General features: G+C 41.1%; 1 protein-coding gene across 1 annotated transcript in view; it reads right to left on the bottom strand.

Annotated features, from left to right (window-relative positions):
* ECEL1 (endothelin converting enzyme like 1) overlaps nt 1-26,064 on the bottom strand; it is a 187,090-nt gene that overhangs the window by 65,221 nt on the left and 95,805 nt on the right. Inside the window, exons 7-11 of the mRNA XM_063442842.1 lie at nt 14,644-14,866; nt 13,008-13,106; nt 12,623-12,697; nt 11,475-11,578; nt 4,623-4,681 (exon numbers count right to left, since the gene is read on the bottom strand). Of these exons, the coding sequence (XP_063298912.1) occupies nt 4,623-4,681; nt 11,475-11,578; nt 12,623-12,697; nt 13,008-13,106; nt 14,644-14,866 (560 nt within the window). The remainder of the gene's footprint in view (nt 1-4,622; nt 4,682-11,474; nt 11,579-12,622; nt 12,698-13,007; nt 13,107-14,643; nt 14,867-26,064) is intronic.

Raw genomic sequence — 26,064 nt, 5'->3', positions numbered from 1 at the left:
GGAGCTGAAGATTGAAGATGGCAGTGCCTGTGAGGGATGACATCAGGTAAGTATAACTCACCTGCACTGCACCCGCTGGCCACCGCACACCAAGCGGCAATATCACCATCAGGGGACATTGCAAAATATACAAGTTTTTTATATACAAGTTCCAAGAAGGAGACAGAGACGCTTTAATAGTTCTACAAAACAGTTACTGCTTTGCTATGTGTAGAGGCTAGTGCATCATGGATGGCAACACTGTTTTAAGATAATTTTAGAAAAATGTGGATGAATTTTTTTTTTTTTTACATGTATTTGAATATAATACAAAATAAAATATAAATAACGGCTTCAGCTGTGTGAATCTGCAGTACCGTGTTCTGATGCTAGGTGGCACTGCAGCTTAGTAATACTGATGGACACCTCTATTGATTGATTTGAACATGAAATGCCACTACCTATGTCAACCTTCATAAAGTGACACAGGAACAAAGGAGGAGTGGCACCGTTTTGTATAGCATATAGGTTTCTGTGTCCCAGGAGGAATGATTTATAAACATTAATATAGGTAGAATTCTCGTGTGCTAGTGAACTACAAAGAAAAGTTGTTGTTTCTTTCTTTTGCTTTTGTTGTTTTTTTAAATATAATAATCAGTGTTTGCAAATGACTTATTATTTGAGGAAACATGCATTGCACATACACTATATTAGCTTTGGTTGTGCTGTAGTGCTGACACAGAAAACAAAGGGCTCTTAAATCTTGCCCTGTGGTGCAATTATATCAGATAAAGCTGACATATTTACCAACTATGCCTACCTCAACATGACCAGTCCCTGGAAAGCCAATTAGCAAGTAAGAAACAGATGCACTATTTTATGTGTTAAATGAGCCACCGCAACCCACACACAATATGGTTCTCATAACACAGTACAAGTGGGACAATACAAGCTTATCCACATTTGTCAGACATATTAATACACACAATAATTAGACCATTTTCTAATACGTATCACAATTTCTAGTTTGGGTGTATGGATGAACTATTTCATCAGTACCTAGCCAAAAAAACCAAAACAGAAGTAGCCCTTAAAAAATGGCATCAGCCAGCTTGGGTGTTTTACCTGAAGTGAATATTTATGGTAGAAAAATACACATAAGCTTATGTCATGAGTCTTAAACATTGCTTTTCTTAGGAGACCATAGAGCTCAGGAATTGATTACTTTTACGCTGAGCATTACGGGACATGTAATTTACAAAAAGCTTGCAAAACAATGCTCAGTGTAACCATCACCATAAACGCTCAGCTATAAGATCCTACAGACCAAGGGAAACTGTTAACTAAGACTTTGCTTTTGTTCTGGGGGGTAGCCTCCTTAATATTGCAGATTTAATATTACATATATTGCTAATTTAGCACTTTATCTGTTGGAAATATTTCATGGTGCAAGTTGTAATACTCTTAACACCAGCTTAATGTTGTGGTTCGGTGTTCCTGCAGTCATTGTCATAAACACAGCCTTTTCTAAGAAAATTTGGTATTTAGATTTTTGCCTAACAATACCTCTAGTGGTGGTTACTCAGACAACCACTAGAGGAGCTTAATGGTAGCGCCCTGCAAATATTGCTGGAGTGACATTCGGAGTCTCCATGTTTTGCATGAAGATGATGAATGCTCCCCATAGAGATGCACTGAGTCAATGCATCTCTATGAGGAGTTCCTGACTGGCGCAGTGTGCAACTGCCGAGATCTAGCCCCCCCTTCTAGGGAAGCATTGGATAGGCTGAGATCATCCGTAAAGATAAATGCTATCAGAGGAAGCGCATCGGCCAACCAGTACCAGTTATATTCCTAACCTTGGAGTGTTCCTTTAAAACTGCATTATCTTTTACAAGAGAGTTGGTTGGAAATGTTTTATGACTAGTGATTCAAAGTTATCCAGTACCTGTTTCACAACCAACACATCTAGAGCTATTGCAAGAGCGGTGGATCTTCAGCAAGGCTAACAAGGCACTTGCCTTGGGCGGCACTTTAGAGGGGGTGGAAAAAAATGGGGGTGACAAGCTGCCATCCTCAGTCTGATGACTTTTATTTTTGCTCCCAATCAGAGCTTAAAAAGGGAAATGTGGCTAAACTGAGAGAAACTTTACCAGGATGAGAAATGTCTCTCCTAGAAGGTAGTAGTCAGCATGATAAGCAGCTCAGTAACTGCTGCACACCCCTCCAGATCATCAGCTAGTGGAGCCTCCGACATTAGTTCGACAGCTGACATGCCCCCTGATAGACCACGCCCCCTGACAGACCATGCGATAGCTCTATATGGCAGCCTGGTAGGAGTCTGGGTAGGCAGGATCATCCTTCTATTTACTTCAGTTTCATCGGACATAAATTTCATTAATAGGTGAGCAGGATTAAATTGGTGACAGATGCAAATGTCTGGTGCTGCATGTGAATGTAACATATTGTCCCAGTGCTGCCCTGACCTTAGGGACCCTGTGACTGCACATAATGTCAGTTTTAAAATTATATATATATATATTTGTTAGTCCTTTCTTGTGCTCCACTCTATTATTCTGTTTCATTTATTTGCTCTTTTTTTCATTTCTATTTACCATTTTCTTTTTCTTATTTATTGGTTTGATTTGTCTTTCACTGTATGTTTCTTGGGTGTTGTGTGTTTTGTTCCAGTTCTTTAATTTGTTTAATTACAAGGGGGTTAATTAATGAATAACATTTAAAATATTTTTTCTGCCTTGGGCGGCAATTTGCAGGGGGCGGCAAAAAAAGCCAACCCCCAAACGCCCAGGCAGATCCCTTGTTTGCCTCGTGTCCTGGGGGACTCAAGAGCTGTCCGGCTGGCCACTGTCTGTCAGTGAGTGCGTGCGTCTGTCAGTGTGTGTCCAAGTGATAGTGTGTGTGTGTATGTCATTGTTTGTCAGTGTATATGAGAGTGTGTGTCTGTCAGTGAGTATATGCGTCTGTCAGTGTGTGTCCAAGTGATAGTGTGTGTGTGTGTGTCATTGTTTGTCAGTGTATATGAGAGTGTGTGTCTGTCAATAAGTGTATGCGTCTGTCAATAAGTGTATGCGTCTGCCATTAAGTGTATGCGTCTGTCATTAAGTGTATGCGTCTGTCATTAAGTGTACGCGTCTTTCAGTGAGTGAGCGTCTGTCAGTCAAAGTGCGGCCTTGACAGGAAGGGGTGGGGTGAGTGAATGTGTGTGTGTGTCAGTCAGTGTGTCTGTCTGTGTCGGTCAGTGAGTGCGTGCGTCTGTCAGTGAGAGTGTGCGTCTGTCAGTGTATGTCCAAGTAATAGTGTGTGTGTATGTCATTGTTTGTCAGTGCATATGAGAGTGTATGCGTCTGTCAATGAGTGTATGCGTCTGTCAATGAGTGTATGCGTCTGTCAATGAGTGTATGCGTCTGTCAATGAGTGTGCGTCTGTCAATGAGTGTGTGCGTCTGTCAATGAGTGTATGCATCTGTCAGTGAGTGAGTGTCTGTCTGTCAAAGTGCGGCCTTGACAGGAAGGGGTGGGGTGCATGAGCACCGTCCTGCCTATGGCAGCACAGATCCTAAATACACCACTACTCTCAGTTCCAAAACTGCTCTCCTTAATAATTAGTAATTACATTTTCCCTAATTATGTTCGTGTTATTTCTTTGTTAAAATTAGAAGCCTGGAGTAAAAGTCTCCTAGTTCATACTGTAACAGAGAAACTAAGGTCCAACAAAGTTATGTATATTCACTTAGACTTCCACTCAGAAAATATGCCAATTCTGAATACACGTTTGAAAAATTTCCATTTATTTTCTTTTGTATTTGTGCACTGGAAGGACCCAGGTATTCTTTAATCTATTATTAATTGACGGTGAGTGCCAGAGGGTGGAGTATATGTGTGTATATATATATATATGGCTCTTCTCTATAAGTAACAGGCTTCAATCTATATATATATATATAGATATATAATGTAATTCATATATATATATATATATATATATATATATATAATGTAATTCAGTTAGGTAATAAACTGTGTACTTTAATGTAATTCAGTTAGAGTGCAAGCTTTATTGGTTATCTGAATTACATTAAAGTGCAAGCTTTATTGGTTATCTGAATTACACAGTGTTTGGTTTATTGTCCAAAATAGTTGCTGCATCTCCTAAAGAGGAATACTTGAGAGTTTGGTCATATTGTGTCGGTGACATTACTCCTGTTTGATAGCAAAGTTTGCTTTCATAAGCTTTTGAAGACAGAGGTGAAGAGGTGGAACTTAAAGATGGAAAGGTGGAGCCTAAAAGAGAAGTGGTATGACCAAAAGAGGAAGGGGTGGAGTTTACAGAAGGGTCGGGTCTTAAAAGGAAAAGGTGTGACATTGACAAGAAGTGATGAGATACATTTAGCATAAGGCTATCCGAACTATAATATAAGGCCAGGGACTAATGAAAGTATTTAGAAAATTGGGCAGACTAGATTGGCTGAATGGTTCTTATCTGCCGTCACATTCTATGTTTCTATGTCATGCCAAGGTAGCACAAAACCAAAATACGCCACTGTGTAAGACAACTAATGATCTAATGATATAATGGCTATTATACAATCAGGGTTATGCAGCTATTACCTATGTTCTACTTACCCATCTGGTTTTTGTTAGGAAGATAATATGCATTTAGAGCCTGTGGAGGAAGCAGCCACCTGCAAAAAAAAAAAAAAAAAAAAATCCTTTATTAAAGGTCATTTATAAAAACATTATAAAAAAATATTTTAAATCAAAAGTTAGGCATAAAAAAAAGGTTATGAGGGCTCTCTTCCATTTACTTATCCAGTATGTCAATGATGTTTTGCTACAATTTAGTGCTTGTCTTATTTACCTATTGTACAGCACTGCAGAATATGCTGGTTCTATATAAATATTTTTAATTCCTGACCCTATAATGTTTAACCCACCATTTAGGTGGCTTGCCCCCCCCTTAACCCCTTTAGAAAAAGTGAAAAGTCCACTGACGCTGGCCTCGCCCCCGATCCACCTCCTTGGTGACATCATCGGAATTGCTAATTTTTAGCCAATCCAATGCTTTCCCATAGTACAGAATATGAATCCTTTTCAAAAAAGGCTGTCTGAGTCTCATGTCATATCTACAAACCTTGGCATTCTGTGAAGTGGGATGTCAGTGGGAGAGGTAATAGGGGGCAGACCAGTGATATGATTTGTGTCACTGGCTCCGCCCAAAGGGGGCAGACCTCCTGGAAATGGGTGGGCTCATACGTAGACTGACAGGTCAGCCAGTTTTAACCAATCAGCATTAAATCAATGCATCTCTATGAGGAAAATTCAGCGTCCCCATGAACGGCAGTGCTGCCTACTGTGCAGCACTGAGCCAGGAAGCACCTCCAGTGTCCCTAGAGGCAATGTAAACACTGCCTTTTCTCTGAAAAGGCAGTGTTTGCACTAAAATGCCAGCAGGCAATGATTATACTCACCAAAACAACTACATTAAGCTGTAGTTGTTCTGGTGACTATAGTGTCCCTTTAACATATGCAAACAAATTGCATAAGGTCATATACATTAGATGATGTGGCGTTACTTGGCATTTTGATGACGTTAATCATACCTTTATTGTGTTTACTCTATGTGGAATAGGTAAATAAAGCAAAAGCAAAAGCAAAAGTTTAGAAAAAGAAAAAAAAGCAGCTCTTGGGCATTATCTATACCTACAGCCAGTGGTATACACACGATCCATGTGGCCCCAATGCGAAAACTGATCCGTAGGCCCCCCCGGTGGTTACACCGTGCGGGCCCAGCCATAACACATGGCGGCGGGCATCCGGTTGCAGGGGTCCACAGGGCGGCCAGGCCCCCTGGAGTTACGTGCCCGGTCGCAGCTGCGACCCCTGTATGTACACCAGTGTACACACACACACACACATACAAACACATTCACATATATACAGACACACACAGAGAGACACATATATACACACACACATACAAACACACACATGCACAGACATACACACAACACACATAGAGACACACACACAGAGAAACATTCATATAGACACACAAACATACATACAAACAAACACACACATATACAAAACATTTTAGTCACCCTCCTATTTCCTACCTTTTAGATACAGGAGGGTGACTTTGATGGGGTCCAGTGGTGGCTCAGCCTGATGGGAGTCAAAGTTCCCACTCTGACTCCCTCCTCTCTTCCTCCCGCGCAGCTCTGTCTAATAGCTAGGAGGAGTGACCAGGGCAGTCAATTCCTTCCAGCATCTGATGTAATCTCAGGGAGCCTGGTTGCGCTTTTAAAGCGCCGCAGCGCTGACTGGGCCCCCTGGAAATCCATAGCCATCGGGTGGCCCTAACAGCATGGGCCACCCGATGGACCCTTTCACGTGCGGCCTGAAAGGTTTTAACTGCGCGGGCTGGGGCTGCAACACATGACGGCGGCTACCCGGTCGCAGGGGTCCGCAGTGCAGCCGAACCACCAGGAGTGACGGGCCCGGTCGCAGCTGCGACCCTTGTATGTATGCCACTGCCTACAGCGAGTAGATGTTTGAGGCTAAAAATACAAGCATATTTCCATGATTAACACATGTTTAATGTCTACACGCTACGTTCATACGCCTTCCCTGATGTTGACCCCCACGTTACTTTTACCCTTTGCAATTTAGAAATTCGGCAAGATAAATTTGCCTGTCCAAATTGCAAAGGGTAAAAGTAAAAAAGGTGTATTTAATTGTTATAGCAGCTTCAATGACATCAAAGTTTCACTCAGCGCTTAAACAATTCACCTGTGATTGTCTGAACAAGCTGCCCTTATAGTATTATTTACTAAATTGAGAATTCAAAGTGGATTCTAAATTCAAGACTAAAGTAGATAAACTGGTAGCGTTGCTGAATTAGAAAATGTTTCCATTTCGGTTAGTTAATTTGAAATTCCCTTTGAATTCTCAATTTACTGATTAACTCTTTTGGTGTTTCCATATATATATCTTGTCAATTGCAATTTACATCATGGTTATAGATAGTCTTCAATGCTTAAATTAGAGTTTGTAGTAGTTTACTTGTCTGTTGCTCTTTACACCTATATATTTATATATTAATCAGATAACAACTAGACTTGTGCACCATTCCTTCTAACCTGTGATGGACAAGTCAAATGCCTACACCGGAACAAACTGATCTGTCTGAAATCTCAGGTAGATCAACTTGATCCAGAGTGGATTAAACAGGGATTTAATTCATCCATCACAGGTGAAAAGGATTTGTGCATAAGATATAACAGGTGATACACATTGAAACCAGGTGTAACTTAGCATTTAATGCCTCCTATTAATCTCTGCAAGAGATATTTTTAGTTTCTTCACTAAAGTCAGAATGCAAAGTGAATTTAAAGTGAATTTCAAATGATTATTTTTTTCTTTTTTTTTTATTCTTTATTTTGTACGTTTTTTTGGGGGGGGGGGTGGGATACAGAAGGGAAATGGGATATCGACTTTTGTCAGGCATGTTACAGCGTATGAACATAAGATTGTTACTTCAGTCTGTTGTTTTGTACAGTTTTCATCTTTTTGCTTTAGTGACTTCATTTGTTTTGCATTTCAGTACATTTCTACGGTCTGTTTAGTATGGTTTTTCTTCGTTCTATGGGCTGGGGTAGGGTACAGAAAAGAGAAGGAGGGGGGATAGGGATCCCTGTTATTGTACATTTTGCGGTTGTACTTTCGAGTTCTTTCTCCCTTCTTTTCTTGTGTCGTGTTCGTTATGTATTTTTCGGGTTTGGTTTTGGGAAGTCCGGGAGGTCGGTTCAGGGTTTGCACCATTTCTTCACAGGGTATTGGGGTGGGTATTTGTGCGTTCTGTCTTGGTTTGTCGTCTTATGGCGTGTTATTCTGTGTTGTGTGTTTTCTTTCCATGGGTATATTGTTGCCTGTGTTGTGGTTGTCTTGGTTGGTGTGTGGTTAGTGTCTTGTGTGTTCGCTTGTGCTCTGGTTACTGTGTGGTGAGGTTCGTGTGTGTGTTCAGTTCCTTTGTTATTTTGGACAGGGTGTTTGTGTCGTATGTTTTGTGGGGTGAGGGCGTTGTCTCTAATTTGGGTGTTAGTTGGTAGTTAATTGTTCTTCGGGTGGCCCGCCTGGTCCTCTAGCTTGAGTTCGTGTTTCCCCTGACTTTACTACAGTGCGTGTGAACTGGGGTGTTTTCTTTTCAGTATTCTAGGGTTTACGCTTTTCCTCTGTTCATGTCGGGCTTTTTGTGGGTGATGCTGATACTTTTGTGGTGGTGGTCTGAGTTTTGTTTCGGTGGTTGTGTTGTTGGGTGGGGGTGTTCGTGTGAGGTGCGGTTTGAGGTCGGAGGGTAGGGTGGGTTTGAGTGTGTGGGGTGAGTGGTGAGGTCGGGGGGGGGTCTTGGGATGGGGGAAGGGGATTGGGGGGGCTTTGTCAGTGTGGTGTCCGTGGTTGTTGTTTCTGTGGTGTGTTTTTGTGTGGTGTTGTTTCGGTGATGTTTTAGGTTAGCAGCGGGAATTCATAGAACCATGGGTCCCAGATTTTGTGAAAGTGTTTGGTCGTGTCGTGGACATTTCGTCCATTTTGATGGTGTCTTTTATTTTCCGTTTTACTGTGTCCATTGTTGGTGTATCTGGGCTTCCCCATTTTTCAGCTATCGCTCTCCTGGTGGCTAGAGCAATTTTAGCGATTAATTTGTTTTGGGCCCTTGGTGTGCCTGCCATAGGTTTGGATAGAAGCCATATCCATGGGTCTTGTGGTATGTTGAGAATCTGTGAGACCATGGTTGCTACTTGGTTCCATAATTGTGCTGTGTGGGTGCAGTCCCACCATGTGTGTTTGTACGTGCCCTTTTGCCCGCAGCCTTTCCAGCATAAGTCGTTGTCTGACCTGCCCATCTGTTTAAGTTTACGGGGGTGAGGTACCATCTCATAAGTGTCGTGTAGGCCTGTTCTTTGTGATTTACGCATATGGAGATGGTGGCTGTAGCTTCGTGAATTTCAAATTTAAGGTCAAAATAGCCAAAGTAGAAAAACTCTCTAAGTCAGCTACGCTTCCAGTTTACCTACTCTGGTCTTAAATTTGAAATTTACCGTATATACTCGAGTATAAGCCGAGTTTTTCAGCACATTTTTTGTGCTGAAAAACCCCAACTCGGCTTATACTCGAGTCAATAGTCTGTATTATGGCAATTTGCATTGCCATAATACAGACTGGGGCTGTGGGGGCTGCAGAGAGCGTTACTTACCTTTCCTGCAGCTCCTGTCAGCTCTCTCCTCCTCCGCGCCGTCCGTTCAGCACCTCGGTCAGCTCCCAGTGTAAATCTCGCGAGAGCCGCGGCTCTCGCGAGACTTACAGTGGGAGCTGACAGAAGAGCTGACCGGACGGCGCGGAGGAGGAGAGAGCTGACAGGAGCTGCAGGAAAGGTAAGTAACGCTCTCTGCAGCCCCCCTATTCCCCCCACTGAACTACCAATGACACTGGACCACCAGGGAGTAAGAGCCCCCCTCCCTGGCCAGCTAGCAAGCAGGGAGGGGGGACGAAAAAATAAATGAAATAATAATAATTAAATAAAAAATAATAATAAGAAATAATAATGAAAAAAAATAATAATAAATAAAATAATAAAATTGCCCACCCCCCCACCACTGCAACACACACACTGCATACATACATACACACACACACTGCACACATACACACACACTGCACTCACACACACTGCATTCATACACACACACACTGCATTCATACACAAACACACACTGCATTCATACACACACACACTGCATTCATACACACACGCAATGCATTCATACACACACACACTGCATTCATACACACACACACTGCATTCATACACACACACACTGCATTCATACACACACACTGCATTCATTCATACACACACACACTGCATTCATACACACACACACTGCACTCATACACACACACTGCATTCATACACACACACACACTGCATTCATACACACACACACTGCACTCATACACACACACACTGCACTCATACACACACACACACACTGCACTCATACACACACACACACACTGCACTCATACACACACACGCACACTGCACACATACACACACACACACTGCACACATACACACACACACACTGCACTCATACACACACTGCACTCATACACACACACTGCACTCATACACACACACTGCACTCATACACACACTGCATTTATATACACATGCTGCACTCATACACACACTGCATTCATACACACACTGCATTCATACACACACACTGCATTCATTATACACACACTGTAAATAAATATTCAATTAATATATTTTTTTTAGGATCTAATTTTATTTAGAAATTTCCCAGTAGCTGCTGCATTTCCCACCCTAGTCTTATACTACCCACTCTTTACCCCAGTTTTTTGGGGTAAAATTAGGGGCCTCGGTTTATATTCGGGTCGGCTTATACTCGAGTATATACGGTACTTTGAATTCTCACTTTAGTGAATAACTCTGAAACATTTTTGCATGGACACAGATGGTAATCTCCAACAATAGCAACAGTTATTTTAGGGATTACCATCTTGTCAGCGAGTTATTGCTAGAAGCATGGAAATGATTCCATTGTCAGTAAATAATATAGAGGACAATATGCCACTGCAGAATTCTGATTAAATAAAATACTTTTAAAAATACTACTAAAAATCTCTCCTTCAAACACATCCTTTCTATGGTCCTTTAATGTGTTTTCCTAGTGGTCCCTTTAATGTGGTCAGTATGCATTGACAAGGAACATCCAGTATGATTTAAGATGGGTAACTAATTGAAGAATAATTTAGGTATGTTAGTTGTGGCTTTTACTGTTATATTGCATCTCTCTCAACGTAATAAGAAAAGTACATATTGGTACTGCTTGTGGACATTTAGAACAATACCACAGTGTCCTGTACAAATCCTTTAATACCTTTGGGGACCGCTTTCTGTAATTTGCTTTGCCGTACTTAATGAAGTATAAGTGGGAAAAGAGGGGAAAAATAAGTGGGAAAACGTTAAGATTTTTGTAAATTAAGATATAAAGTGATATTTTGTGATGTTTCAGTTATTTTTGTAAATTTTAAAACCCCTTTTTTAATTCTCATGTATTGTCCAATGCAACACCAAAATCAGGAGGTTTTTTAATTATGTTTCTAAATAGAAGTGATATACAAATCCCATATTTGTATATATTTGTGGTATAACATAACGTACAAGAACGTAAACTCTATCCCAAATTATTTATGAAAAATATGTGCCAGTCGTTCCCTAACAATACCTTACTGTGCTTGTATATTGACTTGGTTTTTGCAAAAGCTATTAGGAAGAAATTATTTTAAACAAAAGTGCAAATGCTACTTTGCTCCTTGTTACATCAATTTATAACAGAGAAAGTTCTTAACGATATTTGTTACAAAATCATGTTTTATACATACGCTGATTTTTCCACTTCTTGACGGATCTTTTTCACAGATAGTTGGATGCTGTACCTAATGCTGTTTAAAATGTTTTGAAAATAGGTCTTCTCGTGGACATCAAACTAAAAGAGATAACCCAGTTAGGGAAGCAAAGTAATACAAATGGGACCCAAAAATTAAGAAGATGGTAATTCGATGCAGAAATTTACCATTAGGTTTAAGCGTGATGATTAATGGCACAGCACTACAATTCATTATAGCAGTTATGGTGCTATTGTAGTGGTTATGGGTGTTATCCCTGAGATTTCCATTTTTGGACTACACAGATGAGCAGGTGTGGCTTATTCCAGCATCCTTATCTCATTAATGCTGTCCAACGTTAGAATAATTGGTAAGGATAATACAGAAGTGTTATTTCCACAGTACTTAGCGGCAGAGGAGCATTGCTGTGGGTGTTTTTGTCATACTGTTCCACTGTAATGGTGCACTACAATGTAGTAGTTATGGTTTTTAGTGGAAGAAATGGAAGAAGAGAGAATGAAAGGAATGTGTGGTATTATAATTAATCGAGAAAATGGAGAAAAAAGGCAGCAGATGAGGAGGGATGACGTAAAAAAAATATTTTTTTTGAGCAGAGAACAGATAAATAGTTTATTAAACACTCTTGATTTGTACTAGGCAGAACTGATAGTTGCACCAATATATTGTAAATTTTTTTATTATTATTATTATTATTATTATTAAAATGGTTGTATTCTTAATAATTCCAAAATAATTTGTAACTATTACTAAAAACACAGATCTTCTAGTGCTAAGCCAGAAACAAAATAAGTATGTATCACTATTAACAAATTTACTATGTGAGTTTCATAGGACCCATCTGGATTGTACCAGGAATAAATAGAGATATTGATGACAAATAGTCCGCACTTTGTAAATGTCTATAGCTTATGGTAGATGAGTAAATACATGATTAATTTACTTTGACTCCCATTGTCTTTTAACAACAAAAAGGTTGATCCCTAGTAAAGCATTATACTAAGCTGTTAGTCACTACAAATCTGCAGATGTATTGGGTGAGACGCCTGGCCTACAACAAATGAAGGTACATATAAATCAACTTTAGCATCTTCATTTGTAAGTATTAGATACATGACACAACTCACCTCATATTCTTTGTCCAGGGCATCAGGCTTCAGGAGAAAGTCAGGGTAACCAATCATTACCATCATATGTTTCAGCTGCAAAAGTCAACAAGTGAAATGTATTAATAAATACATTCTAAATTCAGAAACCTGAGAATAAGGGCAGCAGTACCTGGGGTAAACATGAATACTGTTTACTGTTACTGTTTACTAACAAGCTCTGTAAGAAGTGAACTGCAGATTTTCCTGTCTCCATTATTATCTGCCAACCAGAGAATTGTGGGGATTGTATTCCAATAATCTCCAGGTTGGAAACAAGCTTGGTAAATTTGGGCAAAACCTTCCGTACTATGCTCTACTTTGCAACTGTCTTGAAAATTTCTTTCTTAAACCCAGTCCTCGTCACCTTTGTTCTTGCGGCTTTTTTTGTTTCTAAGTCCATCCAGTCCAGTTCTTCCAGTCTCTGCTCCAGTATGTGTGTTATGTCTTCAACTAGCTGCTGCACCTGTGCAGGGAGAGGGGCACAATGCAATGTCAGCTGTAGAAGCTAAACACATAATCTGTCAAAAAAAGGGGGTTTTGGTAAAACTTGGAATCCTGAAAAATTTAAAGCTGACTTTTAATGCTAAGGCCAAAACAGACAACCCTAAAAAGAATTCTATCCTAGTTGACCTGGAGAGTTTTCTTAAACTGACAATCATAATATATTTTACAAGTCAGTTGTCAAGTTATTTTTAAATTAAACTGTAGTCCACAGAACATTATTATTATTATATATATAAAGCGCCAACAAATTCCATAGCTATGTACTATAGGTGGACTAAAAGACATGTATTTGCAACAAGATGAATTGGACACACCGGAACAGAGGGTGTTGAGAGCTCTGCTCAAACGAGCCTGAACATCCTCAAAATTAGATTTTTTTTTTTTTTTTTTAAAGGATTTCACAATTAACTCAGCACTACATGAGAGCAAAAGTGGATTTATAACTTATCAAGTTTTGATTGATGTGGGCTACATCAGCAACTTAAATGTCCTACAATTTTGTGAACAACATAGGTGAGATGTGGAAACATAGCTGGTTTGGAGAATTTTTCCAATTTGGGTATTTTGTCCAAAAATGTGAAATTCACTGGACAGTTATTGGTTTAGTGAATAACCCTGATAGTAATTTTGCCAACTGCATAAACACACAGTGAAGCAACCTGTTCAGAGCTAACTTCTGGACAAATTCAAACAAGGCTGTTTGTGAATAAGACTCCAATGTCCTATCATTATCTATCATTATAATAAAAACATACATGCTTTGTTTAGTTGACCGTGAACACAGAATTCAAGCCAGAAATCTTAACAACTTAATTTTGATAGAAATCAACTAATAATAACTTAAACGCTGTAGCACTCATAAAACAAAAGGTTTGACTCAATCTCTGCATTGTGAAGCTGATATATTTTTCTTTGTGTACAATAAAATGCATTGAGCAGCCACCTGGTGTTTTAACAGTCTAATGGTGAAATATAGCTTTGTAACCTGCACAAACTATTGTACACTCTGTCATTTTGAGCTAAAAATAATAATTCAGTGAATCGATTGTTTTAATGGCAGGCCAGCATTATATACGACAGCCATTAGAAAGACCAACTCAATGTCAATTCTTTGGGGACAGCTCTATCCGCACATTACACAAACAGAAATTGAAACCACTACTACTTGTATATTATTGTATAGCTTTTTTTGCAAAGCATTTCATTTATATATATATATATATATATATATTAAAAAAAAAAATGGCACAGCTTTAAAAAATTATAATGTTATAACCCATAAACATTGGCCATCCCATTAAGTAGGACCTGGTGTCTGCCATAGTGGAAACAGATCTAGGATAGCCGACTGGACCCCAAAATCATTACTGCCCCTACCAGATTGGGGGCAGTGGAGAGGCCTGTATCATGGCATGTTAGAAAATGAAACAACCCTGCAGTATTTATTGATATCTCACATCGTACTCATTAGTGGGTTAATTTGTGTTCTCATTTACCTTTTCCTTGCTGGATGAAGAAAAATACTCCTCCACAAAGAGAGCTCCCAGGGCCATCCCAAAGTGTTTATTGGCCTGAGTCAGACACACCTTTCCCAATTCCAGCTCCTTCTCAGAACCTTCCATTTCTCTAGTTAACTCATGGATAGCATCTCGGAAGGGACTGGAAAGATGTTCACTCAGCATCACCACTATTCTCCAAAGCATGTAGTTGTGGAGAACACTAGAAAGAAAAATACAAACTTCTTGTAAACAGAGATATTCTTTTAGTAGTGCCCAAAATCTCTTGGACTATTATTTCTGCAGGTCTTTAATGAAAATTGTTCTGCATACCAGCTGTCTAGTACATAACAAGAGGAATCATCATCAATAGTACCAGACTATTCATTCTTATTTAACAGATCACTTTATGCAAAAATAACATTGCCAGAGAATAAAAGCAACATAAATGATAAACCGCACCTTTAAAAAAACCCAACCCTTACGTCAAGCATGTCAAACTCAAAGGCTAACATGGGCCAAATAAACATGGGTTGAGTTTATGTGGGCCACAAAAAAACAAAAACTTCAGTTTTCATAGAAATGTAAGTTTATGTTGAAAAGTACAGAATAAAAAAGTTGCCTAACTGGCACTGGATGTCCTCACGCTCATAGGGCTTCAAAGTAAACAAATGAGCAAATTTATTTTAAGGAGACGTGCATTTGCATATAACCAATGTTTCAGTCCAACTACCTTGACATATTAAGAAATGTTTGGTAATAGGACTGAAATGGTGAATGTATGCTGTTGCACAGTTGTAGAAAAATTATATTACCTTGTTGATTTTGAAGTCCTATGAGTGTGTTCTTCACTTTGGTTGAGATCATCAAACTTGATAATCTTAGCCATTCTGGAAGGCTATTGTGCATGTGTTGCAAAAAGCGTCACGGCCAGTCAGCATCTCCATGGGGAGCGTTCAGAGCCTCCATGCAGACCCAATCTAATACACTGCCCCCATGCCCCATTCTAATACATTGCCCCTAAATCCAATATACTGCCCCCCTCCCATCACTCTATTACACTGTGCCATCCTCCAAATTTGAGACAAAGGATTGTGGGAAGCAAATACAATTATGAAGTAACAGAAATGTATTGGTGATTATGCCAATATAAGTAGTACTGCCTAGCAACCAGAATATTGTACACAGCAAGTATGATAAAGCCATGCTTTACAGTCACTATGCATTGAGTGTGGAGAATTTAGATGGCAATGAGTATAAAGTACGTAAAGTATAGAATAAAGACAATGAATTGGGTTCATAAGAAGCAGGGGGCCAGGACAGACCCTATGCCAGACACCTACAGAGAAGTAAATATGGTGCTGGAGAGAAGAGTGCTTATTGTAGAAAATAAATGTCTTAGTTGGGCCATGTGCCCAGAATCAATTTGAAATTGTATGGAAGTGCTGCATCTGGGGGGCAGGAAGAAGCCTGGTTAGCAGACAGAGGGGCAGTATAGAGGAAGAAAAGAAAAGGTCTGAGAACTGAACCCTGTGGACACGAACTGGAAGAGGACTTGGTGGAGAGGATATATTGTTCAAGGAAACTTCATAGGATTGATAAGAAAGGCAGGATGAAACATAGAAACATAGAAACATAGAATGTGACGGCAGATAAGAACCATTCGGCCCATCTAGTCTGCCCAGTTTTCTAAATACTTTCATTAGTCCCTGGCCTTATCTTATAGTTAGGATAGCCTTATGCCTATCCCACGCATGCTTAAACTCCTTTACTGTGTTAACCTCTACCACTTCAGCTGGAAGGCTATTCCATGCATCCACTACCCTCTCAGTAAAGTAATACTTCCTGATATTATTTTTAAACCTTTGTCCCTCTAATTTAAGACTATGTCCTCTTGTTGTGGTAGTTTTTCTTCTTTTAAATATAGTCTCCTCCTTTACTGTGTTGATTCCCTTTATGTATTTAAATGTTTCTATCATATCCCCCCTGTCTCGTCTTTCCTCCATGCTATACATGTTAAGATCCTTTAACCTTTCCTGGTAAGTTTTATCCTGCAATCCATGAACCAGTTTAGTAGCCCTTCTTTGAACTCTCTCTAAGGTATCAATATCCTTCTGAAGATAGGGTCTCCAGTACTGTGTACAGTACTCCAAGTGAGGTCTCACCAGTGTTCTGTACAATGGCATGAGCACTTCCCTCTTTCTACTGCTAATACCTCTCCCTATACAACCAAGCATTCTGCTAGCATTTCCTGCTGCTCTATTACATTGTCTGCCTACCTTTAAGTCATCAGAAATAATCACCCCTAAATCCCTTTCCTCAGATGTTGAGGTTAGGACTCTATCAAATATTCTGTACTCTGCCCTTGGGTTTTTACGTCCAAGATGCATTATCTTGCACTTATCCACATTAAATGTCAGTTGCCACAACTCTGACCATTTTTCTAGTTTACCTAAATCATTTTCCATTTGGCTTATCCCTCCTGGAACATCAACCCTGTTACATATCTTAGTATCATCCGCAAAAAGACACACCTTACCATCAAGACCTTCTGCAATATCACTAATAAAAATATTAAAGAGAATGGGTCCAAGTACAGATCCCTGAGGTACCCCACTGGTGACAAGCCCAAGCTTCGAATATACTCCATTGACTACAACCCTCTGTTGCCTGTCACTCAGCCACTGCCTTACCCATTCAACAATATTGGAATCCAAACTCAAAGATTGTAGTTTGTTGATAAGCCTTCTATGTGCAACAGTGTCAAAAGCCTTACTGAAATCGAGGTAAGCAATGTCTACTGCACCACCCTGATCTATAATTTTAGTTACCCAATCAAAAAAATCAATAAGATTAGTTTGGCATGATCTCCCTGAAGTAAACCCATGTTGTCTCTGATCTTGAAATCCATGTGTTTTTAGATGTTCAACAATCCTATCCTTTAACATGGTTTCCATCACTTTCCCCACTACTGAAGTTAGGCTTACTGGCCTATAGTTGCCCGACTCCTCCCTATTACCTTTCTTGTGAATGGGCACAACATTCGCTAACTTCCAATCTTCTGGGACTACTCCTGTTATCAATGATTGGTTAAATAAATCTGTTAATGGTTTTGCTAGTACACCACTAAGCTCTTTTAATAGCTTTGGGTGTATTCCATCAGGTCCCATTGACTTATTTGTCTTTACTTTTGACAGATGAAATAGAACCTCTTCCTCTGTAAACTCACGTGTAATAAATGACTCATTTATCCTTTTTCTTAACTGAGGTCCCTTTCCTTCATTTTCATCTGTAAATACCGAACAAAAATATTCATTGAGGCAGTCAGCTAGACCTTTATCCTCATCTACATACCTTCCTTCTTTTGTTTTTAATCTAACTAATCCTTGTTTTACTTTTCTTTTCTCATTTATGTATCTAAAAAAGGTTTTGTCCCCCTTTTTTACTGACTGTGCTATTTTCTCTTCTGTGTGTGATTTGGAAGCTCTTATAACTTGCTTAGCCTCTTTCTGCCTAATCTTATAGGTCATTCTGTCTTCCTCACTCTGGGTTTTTTTATAATTACTAAAGGCTAACTTTTTGTTTTTTACTATTTTGGCTACATCTGTGGAGTACCACAGTGGTTTCTTGAATTTTTTGCTTTTACTGACAAGCCTAATGCAATTTTCTGTTGCCTTCAGTAGTGCAACTTTTAAATAATCCCATTTCTTTTGGACTCCATTTAAATTGCTCCAGTCTGATAATGACTCCTTTACACATATTCTAATTTTGGAAAAGTCTGTTTTTCTAAAGTCTAAAACTTTTGTTTTTGTGTGGTGTGACTCAGTCACTGTTCTTATATTAAACCACACTGACTGATGATCACTGGATCCTAAACTTTCACCTACAGTAATATCTGATACCAAATCTCCATTTGTTAACACTAAATCTAGTATGGCCTCTTTACGAGTTGGCTCCTCAACGACTTGTTTTAGAGACAATCCCAGTAGGGAGTTTAGAATATGTGTGCTCCTGGCACAAGTAGCTATTTTTGTTTTCCAATTTACATCAGGAAGATTAAAGTCACCCATGATGATAACTTCCCCCTTCATTGTCATTTTAGCTATTTCTTCAACTAGTAGATTATCTAACTCTTCAATTTGTCCTGGGGGCCTATAAATCACACCTACACGAGTTACTGTGTGATTACCAAATTCTAACGTAACCCAAACTGACTCTATGTTCGCCTCACTAACCTTTATTAGGCTAGATTTTATGCTATTCTTTACATACAGGGCCACCCCTCCCCCTTTCTTGCCTTCCCTGTCTTTTCTATATAAAGAGTACCCTGGTATTGCTATGTCCCAGTCATTTTTCTCATTATACCATGTCTCAGTAACAGCGACTAAATCTACACTATCAGTTGCCATTATTGCCACAAGTTCATGGATCTTATTCCCTAAACTGCGAGCATTTGTAGACATGACTCTAAGCTTAGCATTTTTTAACACACTTGCTACAGGCACCTTCTGTCCTTGTTTTGGGGGACAATTGGATTGATGTTTTATCACCCTTTTGCCCCCCCCTCCTAGTTTAAATACATCCTAGCAAAACCTCTGAACTGCTCACTGAGAACATTTGTTCCCTTTTGAGAAAGATGCAAACCATCTTTTTTGTACAGTTTATTTCCATTCCAAACATGAGAGCCAGTACTAGTGATACCAAGGTTAGTCCAAGGAAAATAAAAAAGTTGGATGGTCAACACACAGTTTCAGAGACAGCTAATAAATAAAAAATGATTAGGATTAATAGTAATTAAAGTTTAGAGTACATTTGTTAACAAGCTTTTCTGTAGTGAGCATTTGTGTGACAGTGAGCTTGAAATAATAGTAGCCTAGAAACCAGAAGCCAGAATAAGATCAAAGGTACCACCATGAACACTTTTTAGAGGGAGACTGGGTAAGATGCTGTGGAATGATTGTCAAGATGCAAGGTGAATATTGTGGTGGAATCTCGGTAAAAATAAATTTAGTAGGCCAAGATTACCACGTGGCATGTGTACGTGCATATGCTGACGTATCGATCAGTTGGTTGCACGAGGCAAGATACGATCAGTAGTGTACGGAGCATGTGCAAGAATACAGGATATAGTATTCCCCTCCTCCATTGTGCTGGACAGGCCATGCGGTCAAGCAGGAAGTTAATTCTTATTTGTGTTGATTGGTTAAGAGAATGTGCGGGTGGAGCTTAATATGGGAGGAGTTATGTGCCTATATAAGGAGCCTGCACTATTGTCCGGGGCTCAGAACTTGCTGTATTTTGGTGACATTAGTCCCTCTGAGTCCCGATCGGTGATCCAATAAAGAATCTCTTCCTTCCTGAAGAAACCTGTGTCCATCTCTCTGTGCTTCGCTTCCGTCAGTTTCTCCGGTATCATTTGGTGCATTGGCCGGGAAGCTCATCGTTCAACGGTAGCTGAGAGGCAGAGGCGTGAGACGGTCTATCTTTGCCCACGTTCTCTACGGCTGCACCCCTGAACTTCTGCGTGGACCTCCCTTCGTCTCGGCGCCACTGGTCTGTTGTCCAGGAGATCATCGGCCTCTACGTAAGAAGTGCTGGGGTGTCCCCGTCGATGAGTGTGAACTCAGGTTCAGGAACGAGGAGGTAAGACAACTGCTGTTTTAGACGGCAGAACCCACTAGGGGTATACCGATTGTGCGGTAGGCCCAAAGGGGTTTGAATCTGTGTATCTGCCCCCTCTGTCGGAGGGAAGGAGCGAAGGCGCACCGCTCGATCGAACGCTCTTTAGTCAGACCGTTTGATTCTGTTAGTCAGGCGGGGCTCTGGTGTAAATAGCCCTAGCCGGACACCGGTGTCTTGTCTAGACTAGCGTTCTAGGGTGTATATTTTGTTCGCTAGGTCGGAGGGACCGGGAGACTAAGCGGCGTCTGTGTAAATTCGGTTCGCTAGCTCTCAACCTATCTGGGCTAAGTGGGAAGGCGTGTAAATTTGGAACCCACTAGACTTTTGATAGTTCGACTAAGAGGCGTCTGTGTAAATTCGGTCCTCTAGCTCGATTATATGTGGTGCTTGGGCAGTGTGGCTAACCAAAACGTATGTAGATTGTTTTTAGGTAGTCCATTCAAGGTACTGGCCAATAGTTTAGTTGGGAATTGTAAATGTGTTAAAGATTGTTTAGTAAAGTGTATATCTTGTTAGATAGCGCGAGCTCAGCCGTCTAGCGAGAGTGTTAATAGTGTGTTGCTGTATCATAGTGCACGGTACCATAACCCTGTATATTTACTGACACTGTATATAAGTACTAATCACTGTCGTCCATTGCATGTTTAACACCATAACCACTAATAATTGTATTGTGACCTTAACTTGTGCTTTGACCTATGCTAACCGTACTGTAACCGCTATTTGTAAAAGACGATGTTACTGGGGTGTGTTATAGACGGGTAATTCGTATATAGAGAATTATAGCGTGGGTGACTGTATAGTTTCGCCAAAGGGCATAATATTGATTATCTAGTGACTGGTGTAACAGCTGTGTGTGTACGGGAATTCCCTGAGTGTTTATTGTATTATTGTGTACGTTTCACTTGGTAACCGTACCACGTGGTGCTGTTGCCAGAGGAAACGGGTGTGACTGTTGAATAGTACGCGTGTATAGTATTCGTTGTCGACGACGTTCCATTGATAAGTATGGGCGCGTCGCAGTCAACGATTCCGGATCCCTTAGGTTGTATGGTGAAGAATTTTAAAAAGGGATTCAAGACATGTGATTTTGGGGTTAAAATGTCTCCTGTACGTTTGGTCACTTTGTGTACTAGGGAGTGGCCTACTTTGGTTGCGGCATGGCCGCCACGTGGCAGTTTGGATCCAACTCTGGTACAGCGCTTACACGTGGCTGTATCAGGTAGGCCTGAACTTTACGGCCAGTTTCCTTATATTGACTGTTGGAGACAGGTCGTAAATGACTCACCAAAATGGATTCAGACATGCCACGAGGAGCAGTGTCGCCTCATGGTGGCTAGAACTTGTTTGTCCACTAGGACTGGTGTTAGGCCCATTTTGGACACGCCCCCTGAGTCCGAGATCCCTTTGCCGCCCCCTTACTTTCCTTTAAGAGGAAGTGACGCAAGTGCAGGAAGTCCTGCAACCCTCCCCTCATTGCCCTCATCCACTTACGCTTCCTCCTCCAGTACAGGATCCACCCCCTCTCGTACTAAATCTCCCCTTCCGGAATCAGAGCCAACCCCCATTAGGTCTGAATATCCTGATTTGGCGCCACTTCAGACTTCCGGTCAAGCTTCTTCTAGCTCGACCCGAAGTGTTCTATTCACTACCTTTTCCCAAAACCAAGCTCCCTCATCCTCATGCCCTATCTCTCCCCGACCGGAACCTCTAACTGACGCCCCTCTACGTAGCCCCATACTAACCCGACAACTGACCGGTACCCAACAATTAAAGCACTATCAGATGCCTCTTCGTCTGAATCCCGGGTCAGCCTATATCGATGCCGCAGGTCAAATGGCACATGCTGACCCAGTCTTCGTATATGTCCCATTCACTACAACCGATCTTTTAAACTGGAAGACCCACAATTCCTCGTATACTGAGAAACCACAAGCTATGACTGATCTGTTCACCTCAATAGTACAGACACATAACCCGACATGGGCTGATTGCCAGCAGTTATTAATGACTTTATTTAACAATGAGGAAAGGACAAGAATTAATCAAGCAGCCATTAAAGCGCTAGAGGATAAAGCCCGTACTTTGAACCAAGCCAATCCAGCAGCATGGGCCGCAACACATTATCCCAACACCGATCCCGATTGGAATGTAAATGGTGCTGATATGGTTCAACTCAGAGCCTATAGAGACGCTATAATTGCTGGCATGAAAGCCGGAGGAAAGAAAGCCATTAACATATCGAAGACAGTTGAGGTGATTCAGAAAAGTGATGAAGCGCCCAGTGTCTTTTATGACCGATTATTGGAGGCATACCGCTTGTATACCCCCTTTAATCCGGAAGACGCAGATAATTCCCGAATGGTGAACTCCGCCTTTGTCAGCCAAGCTTACGGAGATATTAAGCGCAAGCTACAAAAGTTAGAAGGGTTTGCAGGTATGTCAATCACTCAACTAATGGAGGTAGCGAATAAGGTTTATATGAATAGGGAAACAGAAAGTAAGAAAGAGGAAGAGCGCAAGATGCGTAGAAAGGCAGATATGTTAGCGGTAGCGATCGCAGGCGTAGATAGAAGGGGCCCAGATAGAGGCGATAGTAAGTGGAATGAGGAACCTCTAAGTAGAAATCAGTGCGCATACTGTAGGGAAGAAGGGCATTGGAGAAATGAGTGTCCGCGAAGAGAACAGTCTGAGAGAGACAGACCTAGGACAGGTTATGGAAACTTTAGAGGCAGAGCGAGAGGTAGAGGAGGCCCCGGAGGGAGTAATGGTAATAGAGGGAGCAATGGGAACAGAGGAAGTGTTAGGGAAGACAGGTATTTTCCAGCAGCGCAAAGGTCCCGCGATAGAGAAGGTAGGGACTTTGTAGGATTGGCTGACACGGTCATGGAGGACTATTGATACCGACCGGGCTCCATCCCCCTTGGTCGAGCGGAGCCTATGGTCGATGTATCAATAGGGGGAAAAAGGAGTGCGTTCATGATCGACACTGGTGCTGAACATTCAGTGGTGACTAATCTAGTTGCTCCTCCATCTGGAAGGACTATTACTGTGATAGGAGCAACTGGAAGAAGTGCTGAAAAACCGGTTCTTAAAAGTCGACTCTGTACATTGGGAGGCCACGTAGTAAAACATCAATTCCTTTATATGCCTGAATGTCCAGTCCAATTGCTGTGACGTGATATGCTATCTAAATTACAAGCGCAGATTACGTTCCTACCAAATGGAACAACATCCTTAAAGTTTAATGGACCTTCAGGTATTATGACTTTATCCGTACCAAAGGAAGAAGAGTGGCGACTTTATACAGCGTTGACTATCCAAAACCCTAGGAGTGATGAATCTTTATTCAACATACCAGGAGTTTGGGCAGAGAACAACCCACCAGGACTGGCCCGCAATATTCCACCTATTAAAATCGAACTAAAACTTGGGGTTTATCCAGTGAGCCTAAGACAATACCACATCCCGCAGAAGGCTAAGAAGAACATCCAATCTTACCTGGATAAGTTCATACGGTATGGTATCCTAAAATTCTGTACTTCCCCCTGGAACACCCCATTGCTGCCTGTTCAAAAGCCCGGTACAGATGAGTATCGACCTGTGCAGGACTTGAGAGCAGTCAATGATGCGGTTGTTAGTATACATCCAGTCGTGCCCAATCCATATAACCTGCTTGCTTTAATTCCGGGCGGGGCTACCTATTTTACAGTCTTAGACCTCAAAGATGCCTTCTTTTGCCTCCGAATTGCCGCAGAAAGTCAATGTATTTTCGCTTTCCAATGGGAAAACGCTGTAACGGGCTCGAAACGCCAAATGACCTGGACAAGACTGCCCCAAGGGTTTAAAAATTCACCTACCCTATTTGGTTCAGCTCTAAGTCAAGATCTACTGGATTTCGAGTCTATCCCAGGAGAGTGTGTATTGTTACAGTATGTAGATGACTTGTTGATAGCAGCAGTTACAAAAGAAATATGTCAACAAGCAACGCACGATCTACTACACATTCTCTGGAAGGCAGGATACAGGGTGTCTAGAAAGAAGGCTCAGTTGTGTTTGCCAACTGTCAAATATCTGGGATTCCATATCTCTGAAGGTCAAAGAATTATGGGGCCAGAGAGAAAAGAAGCTGTGTGCCAAATACCGATACCCAAGAATAGAAGACAAGTGCGAGAATTCTTGGGGGCAGCAGGCTTCTGTAGGATATGGATTCCCAGCTACGCGATACTGGCAAAACCTCTATATGCAGCTATAAAAGGTACAGAGCACGACCCCTTCTTATGGACTCAAGAACAGCAAACGGCATTTGAAGATGTGAAGAAGGCTTTGATGAGTGCCCCAGCATTAGGTCTACCTGATCACACACGACCATTCTACCTGTACGTACATGAGCAAAGAAGAATGGCTGTGGGAGTATTGACACAGTACTTGGGATCATGGCAAAGACCTGTTGCCTACATGTCTAAGCAACTGGATGCAGTGGCCAGCGGACTTCCACCTTGTCTAAGAGCCGTAGCTGCAGCCGCCCTGCTAGTAGCTGAAGCCGATAAACTCACTCTGGGTCAAGAACTTTATGTACGAGTCCCGCATGCAGTACAGACGTTGTTGGATTACAAAGGAAATCATTGGTTTAGTAACAGCCGTATGACCAAGTATCAAGCAATGTTGTGTGAAAACCCAAGAGTGCATTTAGAGACTGTAAACACCTTAAATCCAGCTACCCTTTTGCCACAACCTACTGAAAGTCAACATGATTGTTTGGAAGTAATGGATGAAGTATTTTCAAGTAGACCAGATCTTCGTGATTTTCCCATCCAGAACCCCGATGTTCAATATTACACCGACGGCAGTAGTTATGTGAAAGAAGGGATCCGCTATGCAGGATATGCAGTAACAACAATAGACAAGGTGATAGAAGCTCGGCCACTGGCGAAAGGAACATCAGCACAAAAGGCAGAATTGATAGCACTGACACGAGCGTTACAATTGGCTGAAGGTTTAAGAGTGAACATCTACACGGACTCCAAGTATGCGTTTTTAACCACTCATGCCCACGGAGCTTTGTATAAAGAAAGAGGACTACTGAATTCAGAAGGCAAAGAAATCAAGTATGCAGCTGAAATTCTACAACTATTGGAAGCAGTGTGGGAGCCGAAAGAAGTCGGTATCATACATTGTCGAGCGCATCTGAGAGGAGATGGTGATGTAACCAAGGGAAATCGGATGGCAGACAGTACAGCTAAGCGTGCCGCTGAATCAGGAAGACAGGAGTATGTGGGGCATATAGCTGCTCTAATACCAACCCCACTGTCTCAATGGACTCCAGTTTATACAGCTCAAGAAGAGGAGTGGTTAAAGACTGAACCAGGAAAGTATTTGGAGAACAAGTGGTATCAGCTAGAAGATGGAAGAATAGTTATACCAGCATCACTAGCGGTAGAAATTGTCCAAAACTATCACAACGGGACACATTGTGGGAGAGACAGTACAGAAGAATCTCTCAGAAAACATTTCTACATACCAAGATTGTCCAACTTGACTCAGGCCATTGTACGAAGATGTGTAACGTGTGCTAAAAATAATGCAAGACAAGGACCAGTAAAGCCACCAGGAGTCCAGTTTATGGGGGGACTCCCCATGTCCGATCTACAAATAGACTTTACAGTGATGCCTAAATCGGGTGGACATCGTTACCTGCTGGTAATTGTGTGCACCTATTCAGGCTGGGTAGAAGCATGT

The sequence above is a fragment of the Pelobates fuscus genome, chromosome 2 (genome assembly GCF_036172605.1).
Source record: "Pelobates fuscus isolate aPelFus1 chromosome 2, aPelFus1.pri, whole genome shotgun sequence".
Taxonomy (NCBI): domain Eukaryota; kingdom Metazoa; phylum Chordata; class Amphibia; order Anura; family Pelobatidae; genus Pelobates; species Pelobates fuscus.
The sequence above is the reverse complement of the archived record's forward strand: the minus strand, read 5'-3'. Positions and strand labels throughout refer to the sequence as shown.